General features: G+C 33.8%; 1 protein-coding gene across 4 annotated transcripts in view; it reads right to left on the reverse strand.

Annotated features, from left to right (window-relative positions):
* The window catches only part of LOC129291074 (dol-P-Man:Man(7)GlcNAc(2)-PP-Dol alpha-1,6-mannosyltransferase), a 37,533-nt gene extending 22,723 nt beyond the window's left edge, over positions 1–14,810 (reverse strand). For 2 of the 4 annotated variants that reach the window (XR_008588632.1, XR_008588633.1), the window contains exons 1-8: positions 14,597–14,810; positions 13,965–14,006; positions 13,825–13,870; positions 13,039–13,125; positions 12,769–12,824; positions 6,899–7,016; positions 4,440–4,498; positions 2,207–2,278 (exon numbers count right to left, since the gene is read on the reverse strand). Coding sequence is in view for 2 of the 4 variants with exons in the window: in XM_054928196.1 (XP_054784171.1) it covers positions 2,207–2,278; positions 4,440–4,498; positions 6,899–7,016; positions 12,769–12,824; positions 13,039–13,125; positions 13,825–13,870; positions 13,965–14,006; positions 14,597–14,725 (609 nt within the window). In the remaining 2 variants the exon portion in view is untranslated. The remainder of the gene's footprint in view (positions 1–2,206; positions 2,279–4,439; positions 4,499–6,898; positions 7,017–12,768; positions 12,825–13,038; positions 13,126–13,824; positions 13,871–13,964; positions 14,007–14,596) is intronic. The other 2 variants (XM_054928196.1, XM_054928197.1) reach the window with 2 other exon arrangements.
* Between the last annotated feature and the right edge of the window lie 4,749 nt (positions 14,811–19,559).

Below are 19,559 nucleotides of genomic sequence, written 5' to 3' on the forward strand. Positions count from 1 at the left end.
GGGTAATCTTGTGACATGGAGAAGTAAAAAGTATCCTGTTGTATCAAGAAGCTCAACAAAATCTGAATATCGAGCACTGTGCTAGGAGCATGTGTAGGAATGTGGCTTATCAGATTCTTAAGAGAATTGAAGATGGATGTAAACTCTCTAATCAAGGTGTGGTGTGATAACATGTCAACCATAAAAATTGCCAAAAACCCGATCCAACATGATTGAATGAAGCATGTAGAGATTGATCGGCACTTCATTGGGGAGAAAATTGAAAACAAAATAATTGATTTAGCATATATTCCTTCAGGTCAATAGATTGCCAATGTGATGACAAAATCTTTGACACAAGACAAGTTCAAAGAATTTAAAAGCAAGCTAAGAATGATTAATATCTATTTACCAACTTGGGGGGAGTATTGGAAGTGGGCTTGCTTCTCTTGGGCCCATTAGAAACAGTCTAACCTAAGTTACCCTATATAACCTGATTTCAGGATATTTCCTACTTACTTTTATATCTCCAAATATTTGATTTTCTCCTATTTAGATATATTTTGTCTAATACAATCAGATTCAATCATATCCTTGGTCTCTATATATGTACTCTGATTCTCAATGAATAAAGACAAGAAACTCTACGCAAACAATCTCACTCTCAAACTGATACACAACTTCGTATATTAATCACAGTCTCATCATGATCATAGGTTTTATTGTAAAGTGCCTACTAGCATCTATTTGTGGCATTTTTCATATTTTATTTTGAGGTTTTATTACCCTACATCTAACAAAATCTCAAAGTGAATGATATTTCTTAATAGTTAATTATTAATAAAGCATAATGACATCGTGCAATTCATGTGACCAATATCACTTAGTGGAATAAAGCTTGCTGCTTCTATTGTTGTATTCCCCTGTGAATTAGTTATGTATTTGGCTAGAGCCATCTTATTTAAGAGTTACATATTGTAGTTGAAGTAGCAATTGGATAATTCAGTTGCAGTAACAATCTACTCTCCTTTTATCTCGTTGTATGTGCACACAATTTCTATGCAATTAACAAGTTCAGAAGACTGACTTCCCTTGTACAACAAAAACAATAAGTTTTATCCCACTAGGTGGGGTTGGCTACATAAATTGCACGAAGCCATTATTAACTTCCCTTATATTTTATCTTAATTATAGACCTCTCCTTTAATTTGAAAACCTATAGACTTCCTCTGAAATTGAAAATTATATCACACAATCCTCCCCTTTATTTTCAATATTCTATTTCCATCTACCTAACCACTAATCTGCTTTTAAAAAAAAAAGAAATTAACCTCTTTATTATATTAAAATATCCTTTCTTGATGAATATATTTATTTAGTTACTCCCTCCATTCAAAAATGTAAGGCATTTTTAACTGAATCTCACCCCCCAATAAAGTACTTACTTCAAACTAACCCTATCTTTTCATATTTACCCCTATTAAATACCCTATATTAAATATAAAGTCATTATCAATAAAGGTATTTTTGAAAAAAAGGCAATGATTACACCTTGAAAGACTAAAAATACCTTACATTATTGAACATCCAACTCCTCAAAAAATACCTTACATTTTTGAACGGAGTGAGTATACTTTTAGTACATTTTTCAACTTAACTTTCAATTTGACATATTATCTATTTTATTAATTTTTATTTTAATATTTATGAAAAAAAATTATTTAAATATTACTATACTTAATTATTTAAAATTGTTTAAACTATAGATGGGGGAGAAAGAGAGGATAGACCACTAAGTTATGAGATTAGATTAATAACTTTACATTTTTTTAATATAGAAAACAATCAATAAGAAAAGAGCATTTTAGGATCTGTAAAGGTGTATTCTTAATAATGCTAAAAATTAGACCAAAATGTAGATTTTGAAAATAGAAAAAAGGTTCCTACAACTTTAGCAAAACTAAAAGGAGGTAAATGTATTTTTCTATATTTTATACCTTATTAATTTAAAAAAAGACGATAGGATGCAATACTCTTACATCAGAAAAACAGAGAGGGAAGGAAATTAAGAATTCCACTACTTCGCAAACAATAAACATAGCCAGATACGTGACATAAAGGTGTGCACCGTCACAAGCTGACAAAAACAGGATACATAAACTATGTCGTGCATTAAAGTAAAAGACAAATCAAAATTGAAGATAAGTTGTAGAAGAAAGCAACATACCAAAAGAAGCTGTAGCCCAAGGGGACAAAGAAGTAACAGTATATCACATCTGAACACAATAGTCGCAAAAATCTGATCATCAACAAACATAACAAAATATTAATTCAGAGATGTCAAAGAGCTTTACCAACATTAAGTATTAAAGATAAAATGTAACATATTTAATTATGAAAAGCAAAACATCAAAATTGAAATTTCATGGAAACTTATGTAAGATACATGCGCAAACAAAATCTATAGATAAATAGGCAAATCACAAATTTATTATTTCAAATAAAAAGAAAAAAGAGTTGATAAGTTCATCGACAGCTCAAGCATCATCCCCAGTACCAGCATTACCTGTATCTTCCATTCTCCCTCTTCAATTAAAATAAAATTCATCCCTAATGGGGTCAAAGTTATCTAATTCACAGTTACATTATTCAAACATGTCTCTTGTTCACAAGCAACACAGTAGTAATTCTTTCACCATCTAATTCAATCTGCTCTCCAATACAATCATTTTCAGTCATCATTCATCATCAGACAGAGGATCAAGATGTCAAAGTCACAGCCTGCATTATTCTGTTTCTTTCCTACTCTTTGATTCAAGTCCAACATCACAAATTTTGGACCTTTCACCTTCCTTGGGGCGACATGAATATGGAAAAAAAAAACAAAAAACAAACAAAAAATCCAAAAAATTAAAAAATAAAAGCCTTACCAATAAGTTATCAAGCCCGTCTCAAGAGGTAAAAAGCTACTTTCAGACAATAAACATCAAATTCATTCCAATCAAAAACTCCCCTTGACATCAAACCTCTGCACTTGCCTTTAATTATAGGATATCTCCACAAAAGCTTAAAAAAAGAAAAAATCTATGGATTTGTTAAGAGAAACTGAGATGGTTGGAGCAAATACAGCAAAAACTCCCATGGAGACCCCTCAAAACCTTGGACCAAAGCAAGGAATACTTGTTGATATAGGAAGATGCCAGAGACTTGTAGGGAGATTGATTTACATATCCCGTACCCAGCCAAGTCAGTTTCCCCATAAGTGTAATGAGTCAGTTCATGAGCAAGCCACAAGAGGAATGCCAGGAGGCAATCTATAGAATTTTGAGGTACATAAAGATGATACCTGCCAAACGATTATTCTTTACTAAATGTAGCACCAAAAGTGTGGAAGTGTATACAAATCCAGACTATGCCAAATCAGTCACCTACAAAAGGTCTATTTCCTGGTATTGGTGAGTACCTGATCCATGTGAGGCCCATTAATGAGGCCCAACAACTAGCAGCTTTGTGTCTATTTTTGGCTATCTCTATTCCACTGATATTATGCCCTATTTTTTAGGAATTTTTTTTTTTCATTTGGTTTTGCTGAAAATATTTCCTATTTGCCTTCAGTATTTTATCTCAAATTCTTCAGGATAAGGAACGTGATAAAGTTGGGTCAAAGTTATGTAGGAAAGACAACGAGGGAAAAGGAAGTCTTTATTAGAATTCATAGTCCAACAAAGCTGAAGGAGAATCCCTACAATATCTGCATAATACGTCACATTTTTATTACGTCAGATCTTTTACACATGTATGGCATACAAGAAACTGGTCATAACTGGCTCATAACTAACTACTTTAATTAGTAACAGCACAACACCTGGCCTCCTACACACATGACAGCACATTAGTAAATAGACAACTTGTCACAACACACATCATAAACATCTGGCAACAAGTAAACAAGTTGGAAAGTACAAGGCCCAAGCCCAATACACAGTTTTACTTAGTCTCTCATGCGTTTATAATTTTTCCGTCTACTCCAGTATTTTTCATGATTATTTTTTGTTATGATCTATCTTATTAAGATAGATAGGGTTTTTGATTATTAAACTCATATTTGCCAAGATTGTTCATGGCAAATGACTAATAAAAACATATGCTCACTCAATGAATAAAGTTAGGGGGGAATAAGCTCTGTTTTTCCACAAAAAAAAGTTGTTCCCTTCATCAAAAGGCCTCTGACACTTTTAAGTTTCTTCTTTTACTGCAATATGTAAGGATGGGAGCATCATGTTTCAGAGGAATTCTATCAGAACGCTGCAAATTATGTGGCTTTCTCCCCTATTTGTGATTGCTTATAAATTAAAAAAAAAAAATCAAAGCTTCTAGAATATCCTGAATTGTTAACATTCAAGAGAATTAAATTAAGACTTTGCACATGATACCAAACTGTAACAACATGACATACATACCAAAGAGTTTAAAGCTGCATAGAAGTTCCCCTTTAACCAATATCCATATGCCAAATTGACTGCAAAGTAGAAGGTGCATCACCATGATGTCAAATGCTCACAAAATTTCTAGAAACAAGAATTCATATTGAGTAAAATGTAAGAAAAATCAGTTGAAAATTGAGAGGCGGAGGACCAGTAAAATTTTGAAAGAAGGTAGAATACAAAATATATTAGGCTTACCAATTTTAGAATCAGCACAATCAACAAAGACCATGTACCACAAACTCATTAAGATTTAGATTGCACATTTTGTTGAATATCCAATGCTAAGCGAACTGCAAAGTAAAATTCTCTCCTCTAAAAATGTTTCTTTAGAGACCCATATTCATAATGTTTAAATACCCATTTTATGGTCTAGGCAGTTGGCTTGTAGAGGTGGATTAGGTTTTCCACATCAAATCAATGCACAAAAATATAAATTATACTAATTATTATGCCTTGGTTCAGAATTTGGGAATTCAGGTTTAATTGTTAGTGAATACAGAATTTGGACTTTTTTTGTTTATAAGATGCTCATAATAACCCATTCTAGAAGAAAGACACCAAGGAAGACTAAGAATGTGGCAGATGTTACAAAGGCATGAGAGAGTAGAGTACAGACCAATGGAAGTTGAGGAAATGTAGGAATCAGTTTTAGCATTATGAGTCTGTTTTAGCTTTATGACTCAGCACTAGAGATTGTTGCAGTACATTCAAGTCTGTCGAGTCCATCTTTTGCTTTGTTCAGATATTCTTGCTGATTTTCTGATTGTATTTAATTATTTTAATGTTTATTTCTACATTACAAATAAGAAATACCTGAGTAAGATTCTTAAGCTTAAATGTCAGCTTCCAATTAAAATGTGGAGGGACAGCAAGGCAGCAATAAGCATTGCAAATAATCCTGTCCATCATGGCAGGACCAAACATGTGGAGATAGATAGGCACTTTATCAAAGAAAAACGAGCAGGCATTTTGGCTTTAGATTATGTTCGATCTCATTCTAAAGTAGTTGATCTTCTCAGCAAAGGCACTTTCCAGAAATTATTTTAACAAGCTAGGAATGCTCAATATATATTTGCAAGCTCAAGGGGGAGTACTGGTCTATTGGATGGCGTGTTGGGCCACATCCCATCCCAAGGCCCAATACATGGAGTTTTACTTAAGTTGTTTATTTTATCAGTCCTATGACATATCCCCAAGTTCAGATTTATTTTGATTATCGTGTATTGATATTATTAGATTTTATTTAGTGGGATACCAAAATGATATATACAGTTCCTGTATCTCTTTTCTGCATGAATAAAAGTTAAGCACTTTCTGGTTTATGAATCCTCCAACCAATAAATATAGGGTTATAAGGCAAAAATACCCATGAACTTCTTCTCCAAGGACATTCAGTATCCTGAAGTGAAAGACGGTGCAAGAATGCCCATAAAGTTGATAAACTGGGTGAAAAAGTGCCCAAACCATTAAATTTAATTAGCGTCAGTTAATGTTGACCAAAAAAAAAAAAAGAAGCAAACATAAAGTGCAAAAATAACCATAAACTTTTTCTCTGGGAGCTTCTAGTATCCTAAAATTAACAATGGTGCAAGGATACCTATTAATTTTATGAAATAGGCCAACCTTCCTCAATCAATCAAGTTCTATTCTTAGAACTTCATGGTCAACATCAAGTCATTTTAATGGATTGAGAAAGGGTAGATCCAATAATTTGGGTCGCCTAAATAAGCCTGAAGAAATTCGGGCCAAGCCCAAACCCGAATAGGTTAGCCCAAATGCCTAAATTCTTTTTTATTATTAATAAAATTAAATTAAAATTAGATTAAAAATTAAGAAATCTTAATTTTTAAGATACAAATTAAAATAGACCGAAAAAATAAAAAATAAAATAATATTTTACAATTCGAGTATTTGGATCGGCACAAATAAGCGGAAAACCCAAGTTGTTAGGACCGAGCTTAGCTATATGGCCTCTTTTATAAAGTTAATGAGTACCCACGCGCCATTGTTGATTTAAGGATAACAGAAGCTCCTAGATAAAAACTTTATAAATATTTTTGCACCTCATATTTGCTTCCATTTTTTTTTTAGCAGTCAATGTGAATAGACATTAGTCAAATTCAACGGTTTGGGCACTTTCGCATCCACTTCATTAACATTTTGAACACTCTTGCACCATCCTTCACTTAAGTATACTGGGTGCCCCTAGAGAAAAATTCATGGACATTTTTGCCTCTTAAACCATAAATATAAGACAAACTCAAACACTACATGGTAATTTTGTCATGTACTGCATTGTCAATAAACGATCCCTATGAATATCCAGCAAACGTGATCTGTCCCTTTGTATTGCAATGTAGTGTATTGTCAGTTATCTTTAGGGGGAAAACAGGAGCTAGGAAGTGTTGATGAGTCATACTCCAAGTACTTACCTATACCCAAAGCAAGTATGTTAGGAAGTGGGCGTGTAGAGTAGAACAGCAAGTGAAACTGAATTGCAGTAAATATCACAAAGAAGGCTTCTACTTGATGCCCATATTTATATCTTATCTGCGTAGGAAAGGAAAAAATGAAAGAGATTCGAGTCAACTTTCTTTGATCTTATTGAACATCATTTTGAACCCAAAAAAAAAAAAAAAAAGAAGCAGAGATTAATGAGGCAAAATAAAATGAATGCAGAAATCAAGCTATCCTCCAAAAGAGAAAATCTAAAATAAAATAAGATGAACAATGCATTGAAACCAAGTTGACCAATCTCTCTACATATCAGACAATGAACTCCCTTAAAAAACCATTAACCAGCACCCAAGACAAGTCACGAACAAAAGTTCACAACCCTATCACATAATATATGCATATGCAAAAACAAGAGCTCATTAATTTATTTGTTGGATAAGGGCCTAAGGCGCCATAGGCCCATATCAAGATTAGACCTATTTTTTCTTATTTAAATAAGATCTGCTATCTGCTATTAATATCTGATTTTATCTCTTATTAGCATCTGATTTGATTTGCCAAGATTATAGGAGAGATATTAGTGATTTGTATAGATTCTCTTCCTTTCATCTCTTCTATATATGTAAACACTTCTTATGAATAAAAGTCAGTGCTGTTCTACCCTAATAATAACATAGTATCAGAGCCTTGGTCTGTGATCGATGGCATATAGGGCAACTCTAACAAACCAGCCGTGAGTCTTCACCACAGGGGACGGCACAATATCATCGGCCAACGAAGACTCATAAGGTACTGGTTTGAATGTGCACAGCATGAACTCTCCCGAAGAGTTCAGGGAACGATTCGTTCTCGCAAGCTGTGATTGTTCATCGTCTTACTGGCAACAACTACCTCCAATAGTCGCGACATACTCTGATGTTTGTTCGAGGAAAGAATCGCAAGAAATACCTCACAGAGAATCCTCTAGCAATTACAAATGCAATGTTGGAGTCTTGGTGGGCAGAAAACAATATGGTCATGACCTGGCTCGTGAATTCTATGACTGTCAAGATTGGCGAAAATTACCTATTGCTAACTACAACCCAAGAAATATGGGAATCTGCGAAGCGCACCTACTCAGTCAAGGAGAACACAGCTGCCATTTTTCAAGTGAAACGATTGCTTCAAAATCTCTTGCAAGGAGAGCAATCTATCACTCAATATTATAGTGCTCTCATGAGGCTATGGCAACAAATTGACATTTACGAGGTCCATGAATGGACTTGCCAGAAAGATAGAGACTACTACAAAAAGATTGTTGATTGAGAAAGGTGCTATGAGTTTCTACTTGGACTCAATGACTCCTTTGAGGATGTTTGAGGACGTATAATGGGCATGAGGCCTCTTCCATCACTAGAAGATGCCTTTAACATGCTCAAATGTGAAGAAAGTCGAAAGATTTTACTCAGGGACATTCTACGCCTTCTTCTACTTCACTCGAAGGTTCTGCACTTGCTATCAAAGGAAATCAAGGAGATATGAAGGGTAAGAAGTCTAGAAGGCGTGATCACTGCAATAAAAAAGGACATACTCAAGAAACCTGCTGGAAGCTACATGGCAAGCCTTAGAATTTCAAACAGAAAGGCAAGGGACTGTCAGCGACCACAACAGAAGCTGAAATTGGGGGATTAAGCACTGAAGAGCTGCTGGTCTTAAGGAAAGTTCCAGAGAAACATTCTACATCTGCAAAAATATGTGAGAATAATACTCCTTCTGTGACTGTGGCACAAGCAGGTACAGCTTTAACTCAAACTTTTGATAGTATGAAAAAATCCAACAATATTTGGATCGTCGATTCTGGAGCATCTGATCATGTAACAGGTTTTAGGAATCTGTTTTCTAAATTTAGTGAATTTTCTAAGCATGAGACTGTTGAAGTTGCAAATGGACAGTCTGCTAAAGTATTTGGATCTAGCACTGTGATAATCTCTGAAAATATTGTGTTGAAGGATGTGTTATATGTACCTGAGATTAAGTGCAGCTTATTGTCTGTAAAATGTGTGGCATCTCAATTAAACTGTCATGCTATTTTTGACAAAAGTGGCTGTGATTTTCAGGACTTGGCCTTAGGGAGGATGATTGGCAATGCTAAGGAGAGGAATGCGTTCAACTATATCCATGGATCTTCATCAAATAAAAGTTATCGTGTTTTTTCTGTTATGTCTCATGAAGACTTAATGTTATGACACTCTAGGTTAAGCCATCCTAGTCCACATTATTTGCAATTTTTATTTCCAAATATCAATAAAGAGTTAGTTTCTGAATTTCATTGTGAGACTTGCCACTTTTGCTCTCATCCACAGTGATGTTTGGAGTCCATCCAAATTTGAAACAAATTCTAAAACAAGATGGTTTGTGACATTTATTGATGATCATTCTCGCCTGACTTGGATATTTCTAATGAAAGAAAAATCAAAAGTTTTCAATATCTTCAAAAACTTCTATGCCTTTGTTCAAAATCAATTCTAGACTTCCATAAAAATTCTTCAAAGTGACAATGGGAGGGAATATGTGAATCTGAATTTTCAAAATTTTTTGAAAGAAAAAGGCATACATCATCAAACATCTTGTGTTTACTCACCCCAACAAAATGGTGTGTCTGAAAGAAAAAACAGACATTTACTTGAAGTAGCTAGAGCTATTATGTTTGAAAGTCATGTTCCAAACAAATTTTGGGAGGATGCTATTCTTACATCTGCTTATCTTATAAATCACTTACCCTCCAAAACTTTAAATTTTGCCACACCCTTTCAAAAGTTTTCCTAACTCTCCTCTTACTACCAACATCCCTCAAAAGATTTTTGGGTGTACAGCTTTTGTTTATAACGAGGGAGCAGGAAATTGAATATTAAAGCCATAAAATGCATTTTCTTGGGTTATTCTTCCAGTCAAAAAAGGTATAAATGTTTTTCCCCTGTCACTAATAAAGTATATGTGACCATGAATGTTCACTTCCTTGAAAAACAACCCTATTACTCCAAATCACCCATTCAGGGGGAGACTACTAAGAATAAATCTGAGAATAAATGGCTGATTTGCAATGACCATCATAAATATTCCAAATCTGGGCAGAAACAGGACGTTCCCCATATATCACTAGATGACACCTTTGAACATACTGACTCCTTTGATTCTACAACCTTACCTCAATATACTGATGTTTCACCAAGAATCAGTTCAGATCCTCACCAAACAGACTCTACAAATTCTAGAATTCCAAAAACAGATCAGATTTTCAGGATGTTAATCCTTTTGAACCTCTTAGCCTGTTCCTTGATGACCTCGAAACTAGGGTGGAGGAACCTAATCTGGCTAGTGAACAGGACCATAATAGAGAAAGAGCTGAACCCATTTCTGTTCTGATGCAAAGCCATGACTTCACACCTGAGGTGAGTCTTGAAAACCTACAATGGCCTATTGCTCTTAGAAAAGGGAAGAGGAGTTGTACCCAGCATCCCATTGCAAGGTATGTTTCTTATAAGAAACTTTCTCCCCATATGAAGACATTTGTGGCGAATGTTGAACAAGTGAAAATTCCTAATAGTTTTGAAGAAGCTATAACTGATCATAAATGGAAGCAAGCTATAGATGAAGAACTAAGGGCACTTTACAAGAATCAAACTTGGAAGATCACCAACTTGCCAAAGGGAAAATTTGTCGTTAGCAGTAAGTGAGTTTTCACTGTGAAATATAACCCTGATGGAAGTATAAACAAAAAAAGCTAGATTAGTTGCAAGGGGTTTCACTCAAACCTATAGTATAGACTACCAAGAAACCTCCTCCCTTGTGGCCAAACTCAACTCAATTAAGGTATTATTATCACTTGTTGCCAATCTAGATTGGCCACTTCACCAATTGGATGTTAAAAATGCATTTCTAAATGGTGATCTAGATGAGGAAGTATACATGCAGATTCCTCTTGGTTTGAGAAATTCTGAAAACTCTCATAAAGTTTGCAGGTTGTACAAATCGCCATATGGATTAAAGTAGTCTCCAAGAGCTTGGTTTGACCGTTTCTCTCGAGCTATCAAGTCTTGGGGATACAAACAATGCCAAGCAGATGACACATTGTTTGTCAAGCATTATGGAGAAAAATTAATAGTCCTTATTGTTTATGTGGATGACATCATGTTGACAAGGAACGATGTGGAAGAAATCACTAAACTAAAGGGAAATTTGGCAGCAGAATTTGAGATTAAAGTCTTGGTCCCTTAAAATACTTCCTGGGAATGGAAGTGGCAATAACACAAAAGGGGATTAGTGTATCACAACGGAAATACACTCTAGATTTGTTAAAGGAAACAGGGATGTTGGGGGCAAGGCCTGCACACACTCCAATAGAACTAAATCAGAAGTTGACAATTAAACCAGATGGCATAGCGGTAAACAAAGAAAGATACCAGAGGTTAGTGGGCAAACTGATTTATTTGTCCCACACACGACCTAACATATGCTTTCCAATTAGTGTTGTGAGTCAATTCTCTAGTGCTCCTCAAAAGGAACACATGACAGCAGTTCACAGGATTCTTAGATACTTGAAGAAGACTCCTCGACAAGGACTATTTTTTGCAAAGAATACCATCAAAAATGTTGAATTATTCACTAATGCAGATTGGGGAGGCTCAAAGAGAGATAGAAGATCAACTACTGGGTATTGTTCTTATATGTGGGGAAATGTAGTGAGCTGGAGGAGTAAGAAGCAACCAGTAGTGTCAAGAAGTTCAGCAGAATCAAAGTACCGAGCCTTATCAATAGGAATATGTGAAGGAATGTGGATCATTCGTCTCTTGAAGGAATTGAAGATTGATCTGAATGGTCTGATTAAAGTATGGTGTGATAATATGTTAGCCCCATAAAGATCGCTAACAACCCTATTCAACATGACCGCATGAAGCATGTGAAAATTGATAGACACTTCATCAAAGAAAAAATTGAAGCTAAGGTGTTAGATCTATCTTACATTCCTTTAGGGAACCAGATTGCAGATATTATGACCAAATCCTTAACCCAAAACAAATTCGAATGACTCAGAAGAAAGCTAGGAATGATTAACATCTATTCGCTAGCTTGAGGGAGAGCGTTGGATAAGGGCCTAAGGCACCATAGGCCTATATCAAGATTAGACCTATTTTTCCCTATTTAAATAAAATCTGCCATCTGCTATTAATATCTGATTTTATCTCTTATTAGCATCTAATTTGATTTGCCAAGATTATAGGAGAGATATTAGTGATTTGTGCAGATTCTCTTCCTCTCATCTCTTCCATATATGTAAAAACTTCTTATGAATGAAAGTCAGTGCTGTTCTACCCTAATTATAACATTATGCATCATCAAGTAGATGTTTTCTGGTTAAATGAGATGTTTGGGATTGCTGGTGATTGGGCTTGTCCGCTTAGTTTGGATCAGTTTTTCCTTTTAAAGTGCAAAGGTTTTGTCGATACATAAACAAAAGAGGAAGGGGGTAACTTTGACAATTGCGTGATTTATGCAGCAATTCAGATTGTTTAGCTCAAGCAAAACACTCGTACTTTTAGCAGTATCTTATTAGTCTCTAGTGGAGCAATGGCCAAGGATACTGCTTTTAACTATTATCACTGCAAAGTTTTAGCCACCTCATTCAGTCCAAAACTTCAAAATTTAAGCCTGCGAAACTCATTAAAAAGTGGAAGGGCATACCAATAACTCCAAAAAGATTATTCAAAAAGAAAGTAGCAGGCGAGTGGTTCACAATGCATAAATAAACGGACAAATGTTTCCAAGATAGCCACAAACACAATGCCCCAATGAATAAAAAAGCATATACCTGACGGCGAAAGAACCTTAATGTATACAATATGATGCACCCGAGAGCCATTCGAACTAGGTACCAACAATAAGAGCACATTAGATTAACTCATAATAGAGAAGTAAGAAAAGAAAAATAAAGAGGTTGTTCTTTGTTTCATTCATTAAAAGAAAATAAAAAACAGGAAAGAACAGTGGGAGTAAGTTAACCAAAGATTAAACCTAACTGACCAAGAAAACAAAATGGCTCAATGTGCAATGATGGTGACAAGTATGATAAAAAGGTTACCCATTAAAAGACTGTAAAACTTCGGCAATTGCAGCAAGCTCGTAACCAACACAAATGGAGCCACAAGAAGCGACACAAACAATGCACCTAAAGAATAACAAAATCCAAAACAAAAAATAGAGGTCTAGCTTAGTAGTCACAACAAGTTGCATAGCTTCAGTAAAACTCATAGGACAATCCAATCAGAGATGAAAGAACAGATTATTCTGTTTATGATACTGAATTGAACAACACCACCCCCCCCCCAAAAAAAAAAAAATTTGCGGTTGAGAAACAAGTTTATGGGAAACCTAAATGATAAAATGGAATTCAAAGCAGGTAAATAAGATACGCATCCAAAGTTATCAGACATACAAAGATTGGTTTATTTCTTCTGAAAGGAATTTACTTTTCTTTTCTTTTCTTTTTTTTTTTTGGGTAAAAGAACGGAAGCTACTTTGCTAACAAATAAGTTCACCATTTCATGAATCATGGTAGTCTATTTTGCTTTTTTTAATAATAATAATGCGAAGCTAGGAACAGGAGCAAATTGCATAATCTCTCTAGAGTCAGATAATATAAATCTCTTTTTGTTATTACATTCAGAAACAAAGGTTTGAATCTAAGATCTACAGCTAAAAGGCCACATCTGTCACCATTTGATGAACCAGGTTGAAAACAAATCTACCATTGGACCACCCTAGTGTCTTAATATAAATCTTTCCATATAGATTATTCTTTATAATATCAAGGTAAGAAGCTTTTCGACAACAGGAAAAAAAAAAGGAAAGAAATTAGAAAGCTTACCAATGAAAGTCCGAGGAACCACCCCAGGGAATTCCAGATGATCATACTATTAATAAAACACAAAAATGAACAAATTCCAGCAAAAGCCAATTTTATATAGATTGCAGATTCATGCTGTAGATATAAGCAACTAGACTCACGTTATTCAAGTGATGCCGGTGATAGAGAATATCGTGCATAGCCTTGATGAACCCAACAAAACAAAATGAGCAAACAGGGTCAAGGCAGGATTTTACAAAGCCGAGCCAAACAGTAATAAGTTGCCCATTTAATTAAGAGTTTCAAGACAACTTTTTGCCGCCAACACGGATAAAAATCAACTGACTACACTCTGGGTACGTAAGTCAAACTGCACCATCGTAGATTGCAATATTAAAAAAGTTAAAAATAAAAAAGACCTGATTCAAATTCAAACATCAAAAATAACAGTTTGGGGTTGTCTAGAAACAGCAGGAGAACGTATAAGAACAGTCATTACAGTTTTAACGAAGAGAAAAGCTCATTGAAAAGGAACCACACCGTTGAACATAAGGCATAAGTTTTAGATATCATTCAATGCCTCCGTTTAAAGTTTATTTCATGATTAAAATACCCCGTTGCCCTCTTAGCTTGTGATCAGTACATAAATTCCACAATTCATTCACCCTCAAGAAAACAATTTATCAAAATCAAATCACCCGCACAAAGCAACTTTCTACTACACCGTTTTCAGGCAAATTAGTTCCCACCAAACAAATGCAAAGGATGGGAAGAGAGAAGAGTCGAAACGAACCTGAATATTGAAACTTTCCTCAACCTTGGTGTACGGCACCATGAGTAAATAGAAAGTAGCTATTGATCCCAACAGCAAATCATAGCCATAATGCTCCCAAAATTGAGAAGATTTTGATTTTGAAGCCATTGTACTTGCAGCGGAGAAACTGTACAGACCAGTGACTCGATACCCTGAGGCTCAACTGACGGGAACTTAATCCGCGATTCCGCGCACTCATAGTCACTGGACGATTTTTTTTTTTTTTTAAGAAAACACTATGATTCATAAATTTATTAGATTTCGCTTTTTATAAAAAATTTTAACACTGACACTGTAAAATTTGTTTAACAAACATCATTTAATTATATTAAAATTATAGGAACTATAAATATAAAAAAACTATAAAAATAATTATATGAATTAAAAATAAAGCTTAATGAAAGAGTCCAATACTTCAAATTACAGGAACTAATTTAAGAACTAATAATTATATTTTTCTATTTTTTTAATAACTTTAGTGATCGGTGTGTTTGGGCTTACAATCAGCTAAGCCCTTCATACAACCTTTTGTTTTAATTCGGCTCATTACATATTTAATAAACAACGGCCCAATTAATGGGATCAATTGCACTAAGTATGTGTCATGAATGGTAGCGGTTTGGATTAATAATAATAATAATAAAGGGGCCAATTGCGAGGGCAAAACAAATTCCTTCATTCAACTCATTTAATTAATTAATTAGAGCAATTAATAGAGCCGGTAACTTGATTAAATTGAATTTATTCAAACCAAACTTATTTAAATTAAGTTTAAAATATCTGAATGTATAAAAAGTCTATATAATCAAGCCCGACTTAATATCCTGAGGCTTTTGAATTTAAAAATGTTAAAGGTTTTTTTTTAAGTCAATTTCAATTTTTATTGAAAAGCATACTTGTAGTTTATATGAATAATTATTTTTTAACTTAAATCGTGTTACTGGCCCCAAAAAAAAAAAACTTAAATCATGTCATTGTAGTTGGTCGAGTAGTTAAAAGGTGAAGAAGGATGCAGGAAAAATATAACCCGAAAACAAAAATCTAGTTACTAGCAGAACCAAATTTTAAAATTAAATAAATCAATTAAAAAAGCATTGAGGGATAAGCAACCTGATCTTGTAAACCTACACAAATCTTTTTTTTTTTTTTGGAATTTATAGTTAAAGTATCGGAAAATTTAGAATATGTGTCAGCAGGTCTTGTAGATTGATTATTATTTTGGAGGAGGTATGTATATTTGACTAGGGAAGTATAGATGTTGGCGTGGGGAAGTTGGGGTAAGGAAAACAGTTAAATGTAAAAATTAAAAAAAAAAAAAAACAACAACAACAACAACAGAAGAAAAGGGTGTTTGGGTATCCACGCCACTTGATTAAATTTCTTTCATATTTATTCGAGTTCATGTCCATGTCTAAATTTTTTAACTATATTCAAATTTAGTCTGAATTATTGGCTCTATCCATTCAATCTGACTAAAAAAATTAGGTGAGTTAAACTAAATAAGGTTAATAATATATAGATTAAACATTTAAACTATACCTCACCCATGTGTACAGGAGAGATAAGTACATGGGTTTATGATTTGTATATAAACCAGCACCTAGCGTGATGAGTTGGCGAAGGGGAAAGGTAGAAAAAGAAGCATTAGAATAAGGCAAATTAATTGCATGTTTGATATATAAAAAAGTATTTTCTAAAAAAAAAGAAAATAGGAGCTTTTGCATAAATAGCCCATATTATAAAATCTAGTAAAAGAAATAATCTATTCTTTATTAAATTTTAAAAATGATCTTTTTAATATTTAGATTATAATTAATTTACAAAACTATCCTTTTTAATATTTGCTTTTTTCAAATACTCGAAGCTTTAAAACGCAAAAATTTCTAAAACGTGAGAGACAAATGCAAGAGAGAAGACGAAATTTGACGCGAAAGAGACAAATGAGAGATAGCAACAGTGTGAGTGAGCCACATCATGACGTTGAGAAACAAACACGAGGTGAGATACATCAATGGTACTTGATGGAACAGAGCACACCGGCAGAGAAACGAAGCTACAAATTTATGATTTTTTATTTTATTAATTTAGGTATTTGATCTTGTATGATAAGTTAAGAGTACAAAATTTTTTGTAGACTATGTTTGATCTATTTTGAGCAAATAATTATATATTTTTCATGTTACTAATCTACTATACTTCATCATTGATATATGACTGTATATCAATTATAAATAAATTTATGTTTGATTGTCTGGTTATGTTGACTACGATAGTATATATACTATTATATCTCATTGATAAATAAGTCATATCAATGAAAATTTACCAAATGATTTATCATTGATATACAAACGTATATCAATAATGGAGTTTTCTCTTCAATGTCTAATATCCTTTTCATAATATCTGGAGAAAATAAAGAGGGAGAGAGGAAAAGCTTTGCGATAAAGATAGTGATTCGGACAAATCAGACCAAAAATTCTAATAAAAAAAAGCATTGTATGAGAGATGAATATGATGATTCAAAAAAATTAAATTAAAAATTGATGAAGAAAATATTCAGAGATGATTATAAATCAACGAGGGAGCATGCACAATATGATTTTTGATGATAAAAGTGAAAGATCCAATCAATTAAAAATTGGTTAAATCAAATATATTCTATTTTAATAATAAATTTATTTTGAGAATTAAAAAATATTTAATTAATTTTATGAATGGGTCATATTTTAAAATATTCAAAAATCTCATCAATAATTTATGAGAGTTATATTTTTCAAAGTCATTAAGTTAATTTTCTCAAAAAAAATATATCATAAAAAAAATGATATAAGCGTATTTCTCATTTCCTTTATAAACAACACCTTTTCATAAACTTTATTTGCACTAAACGACAAACACCACAATCCCTCCTCATATTGAGCTCGGTAAACATGCGCACTTACTCATCATATGTCCATAATATGTTCATTTTCTTTGTAGTATAAAATTTAAAGCTTGGTTTTGATAGAGAGAAAAGTAAAAAGAAAATAATAAAGAGGGAAAACTATTAGAAAATTTTTTCAAAAAATTGCTATTTCAATTTTGAGGATTTTTTCTCCTAATTTTCTTTCCTCCTTATTTTTCCTCATCCAAATGAAGAGTTAGGCTTGGTTTGGATGGAGGGAAAAGTGAAGAAAAAAAATAGGGAGAAGAGAAAATTATTAGGATGAGAAATTTCCCAAAAAAAAAAGGAGTAATTTTTCCACTATTTTTAGAATTTTTTTCTTCCAATTTTCATTTACCTCTATTTTTCTTTCAATCCTGCCGCAGGATGAGTCACATGAATATTGCAATTCTAGACTGAGGTGTCTTTGGGCTGACCATAAGGTCCACAAAGATACGGCAATACAAAAAAATACTTAAGCCTTATTTGGTATAAGGTATTAAATTTTATGAGATTGGGATTGGGATTGGGACTGAAATTGGAGCTGGGATTGGGATTAGAAACAAGTTTTAAAATTATGTTTGGTATAACATGGGATTAAAAAAAAAGACTCAAGTTTAACCCAAAAAATAGCTAAAAGACAATATTGCCCTCATCTCCATCATCATCCTCTCTCTTTCAAAAACCCTCACCTCTATCGTTCAATCTCCATCCTCTTCCACCGTCCTCAACGTCATTGGCGTGGTAGGGCAAGCACATTGCCATCGTTGGGAGGTCCAGAATGAGATTCTTGCCTTTCCTCTGTTTCACGCTACCAATCGTTCGTCCTTGCCAATTGCTATTAAGCTCGTTCTTCTATCATCGTTGTTGCTGGAGTCACTGTTGTCTACCGCTGCAAGGAGTTTTGTTCAGGTCATGAACTCTCCTATCTCTACGTTGCTGTCGATCCGTGCCCTCCCTGTCTCTGCGTTGTGGCAGTTCTCTTCCATCGTCATTGTGGCAGTTCTCTTCCATCGTCTTCAGTCACTGTCGTCTCTGCGTTGGAAGGTCGAGGATGATGGAGGAGATCTGTGTGCGATGATGGAGGAGTAAGCTGACTGGGCAGGTTTTTTATGAGGGCATTTTAGTCATGAAAATTTCAATCCCAAGATTGAAATTGCAGTACTAGGGGAGAGGTGGTATTGGGTATTCCTTCCAAGATGGGATTGGGTTTGGAAATAAATTTATCATTACCACCTACCAAACATAAAAGCTTGGTATTACGCAATCCCAAACCCAGTCCCACTTAACTAGTGCTGCGTACCAAACGAGCCCTTACTCTCCCAAAAAAAAGGTAAAAGAGTCTGACTCCTGCATCCAATGACTAAAATTAAGCATCTAACAAACCTGTCAAGCATGCATGTCCCAAACGTCTTCATCATATTACATAATAACCTGGAAAAAATAAACATAAACATGATGAGTTGGCCAGTTAGGTGAATGTATTTCAAAATTTAATGACTACATAAATAACAAAACATGGATATTACAAAAGAGGGTATACCCAGCGGCACAATAAGTATTAAATGCCAATAATAAAAGGACTAAGGATTATTTTTTATCCTCAAATTTGCTCGAAAGATCACAACGCACTCTAAAGTTAATTATGGATTAATTATATCTCTCAATATTAAAGATTTCCTCCATCATCAACCAATCATAAAAAAAGTTAAGCATCAGTTTGTCATCAATGGGTCCCATCATTTTTTTAATATTATATTATTATTTTTTATTAGATTAATGATTATTTTTGCCCCTCAAGTTTTATTTAAAGGATCAATGAGCACCCTCAGTTCAAATATTTTATAATAAAAAATATTAAAAAAATGTAATGTGAGGGAGGCCTACTAACAATGAAGAGATTGAGAAAATGGTAGAGTAATGAGAAAAGGAATCTATAATATTAAGAGATAGAATTGACTCATAATTGAATTAGGATATCCAAACATATCTCTATTCATCACTTGTTACACAATA

This window comes from Prosopis cineraria, unplaced genomic scaffold (genome assembly GCF_029017545.1).
Source record: "Prosopis cineraria cultivar Desert tree isolate PC_DT_omini unplaced genomic scaffold, ASM2901754v1 PC13, whole genome shotgun sequence".
Classification (NCBI taxonomy): Eukaryota; Viridiplantae; Streptophyta; class Magnoliopsida; order Fabales; family Fabaceae; genus Prosopis; species Prosopis cineraria.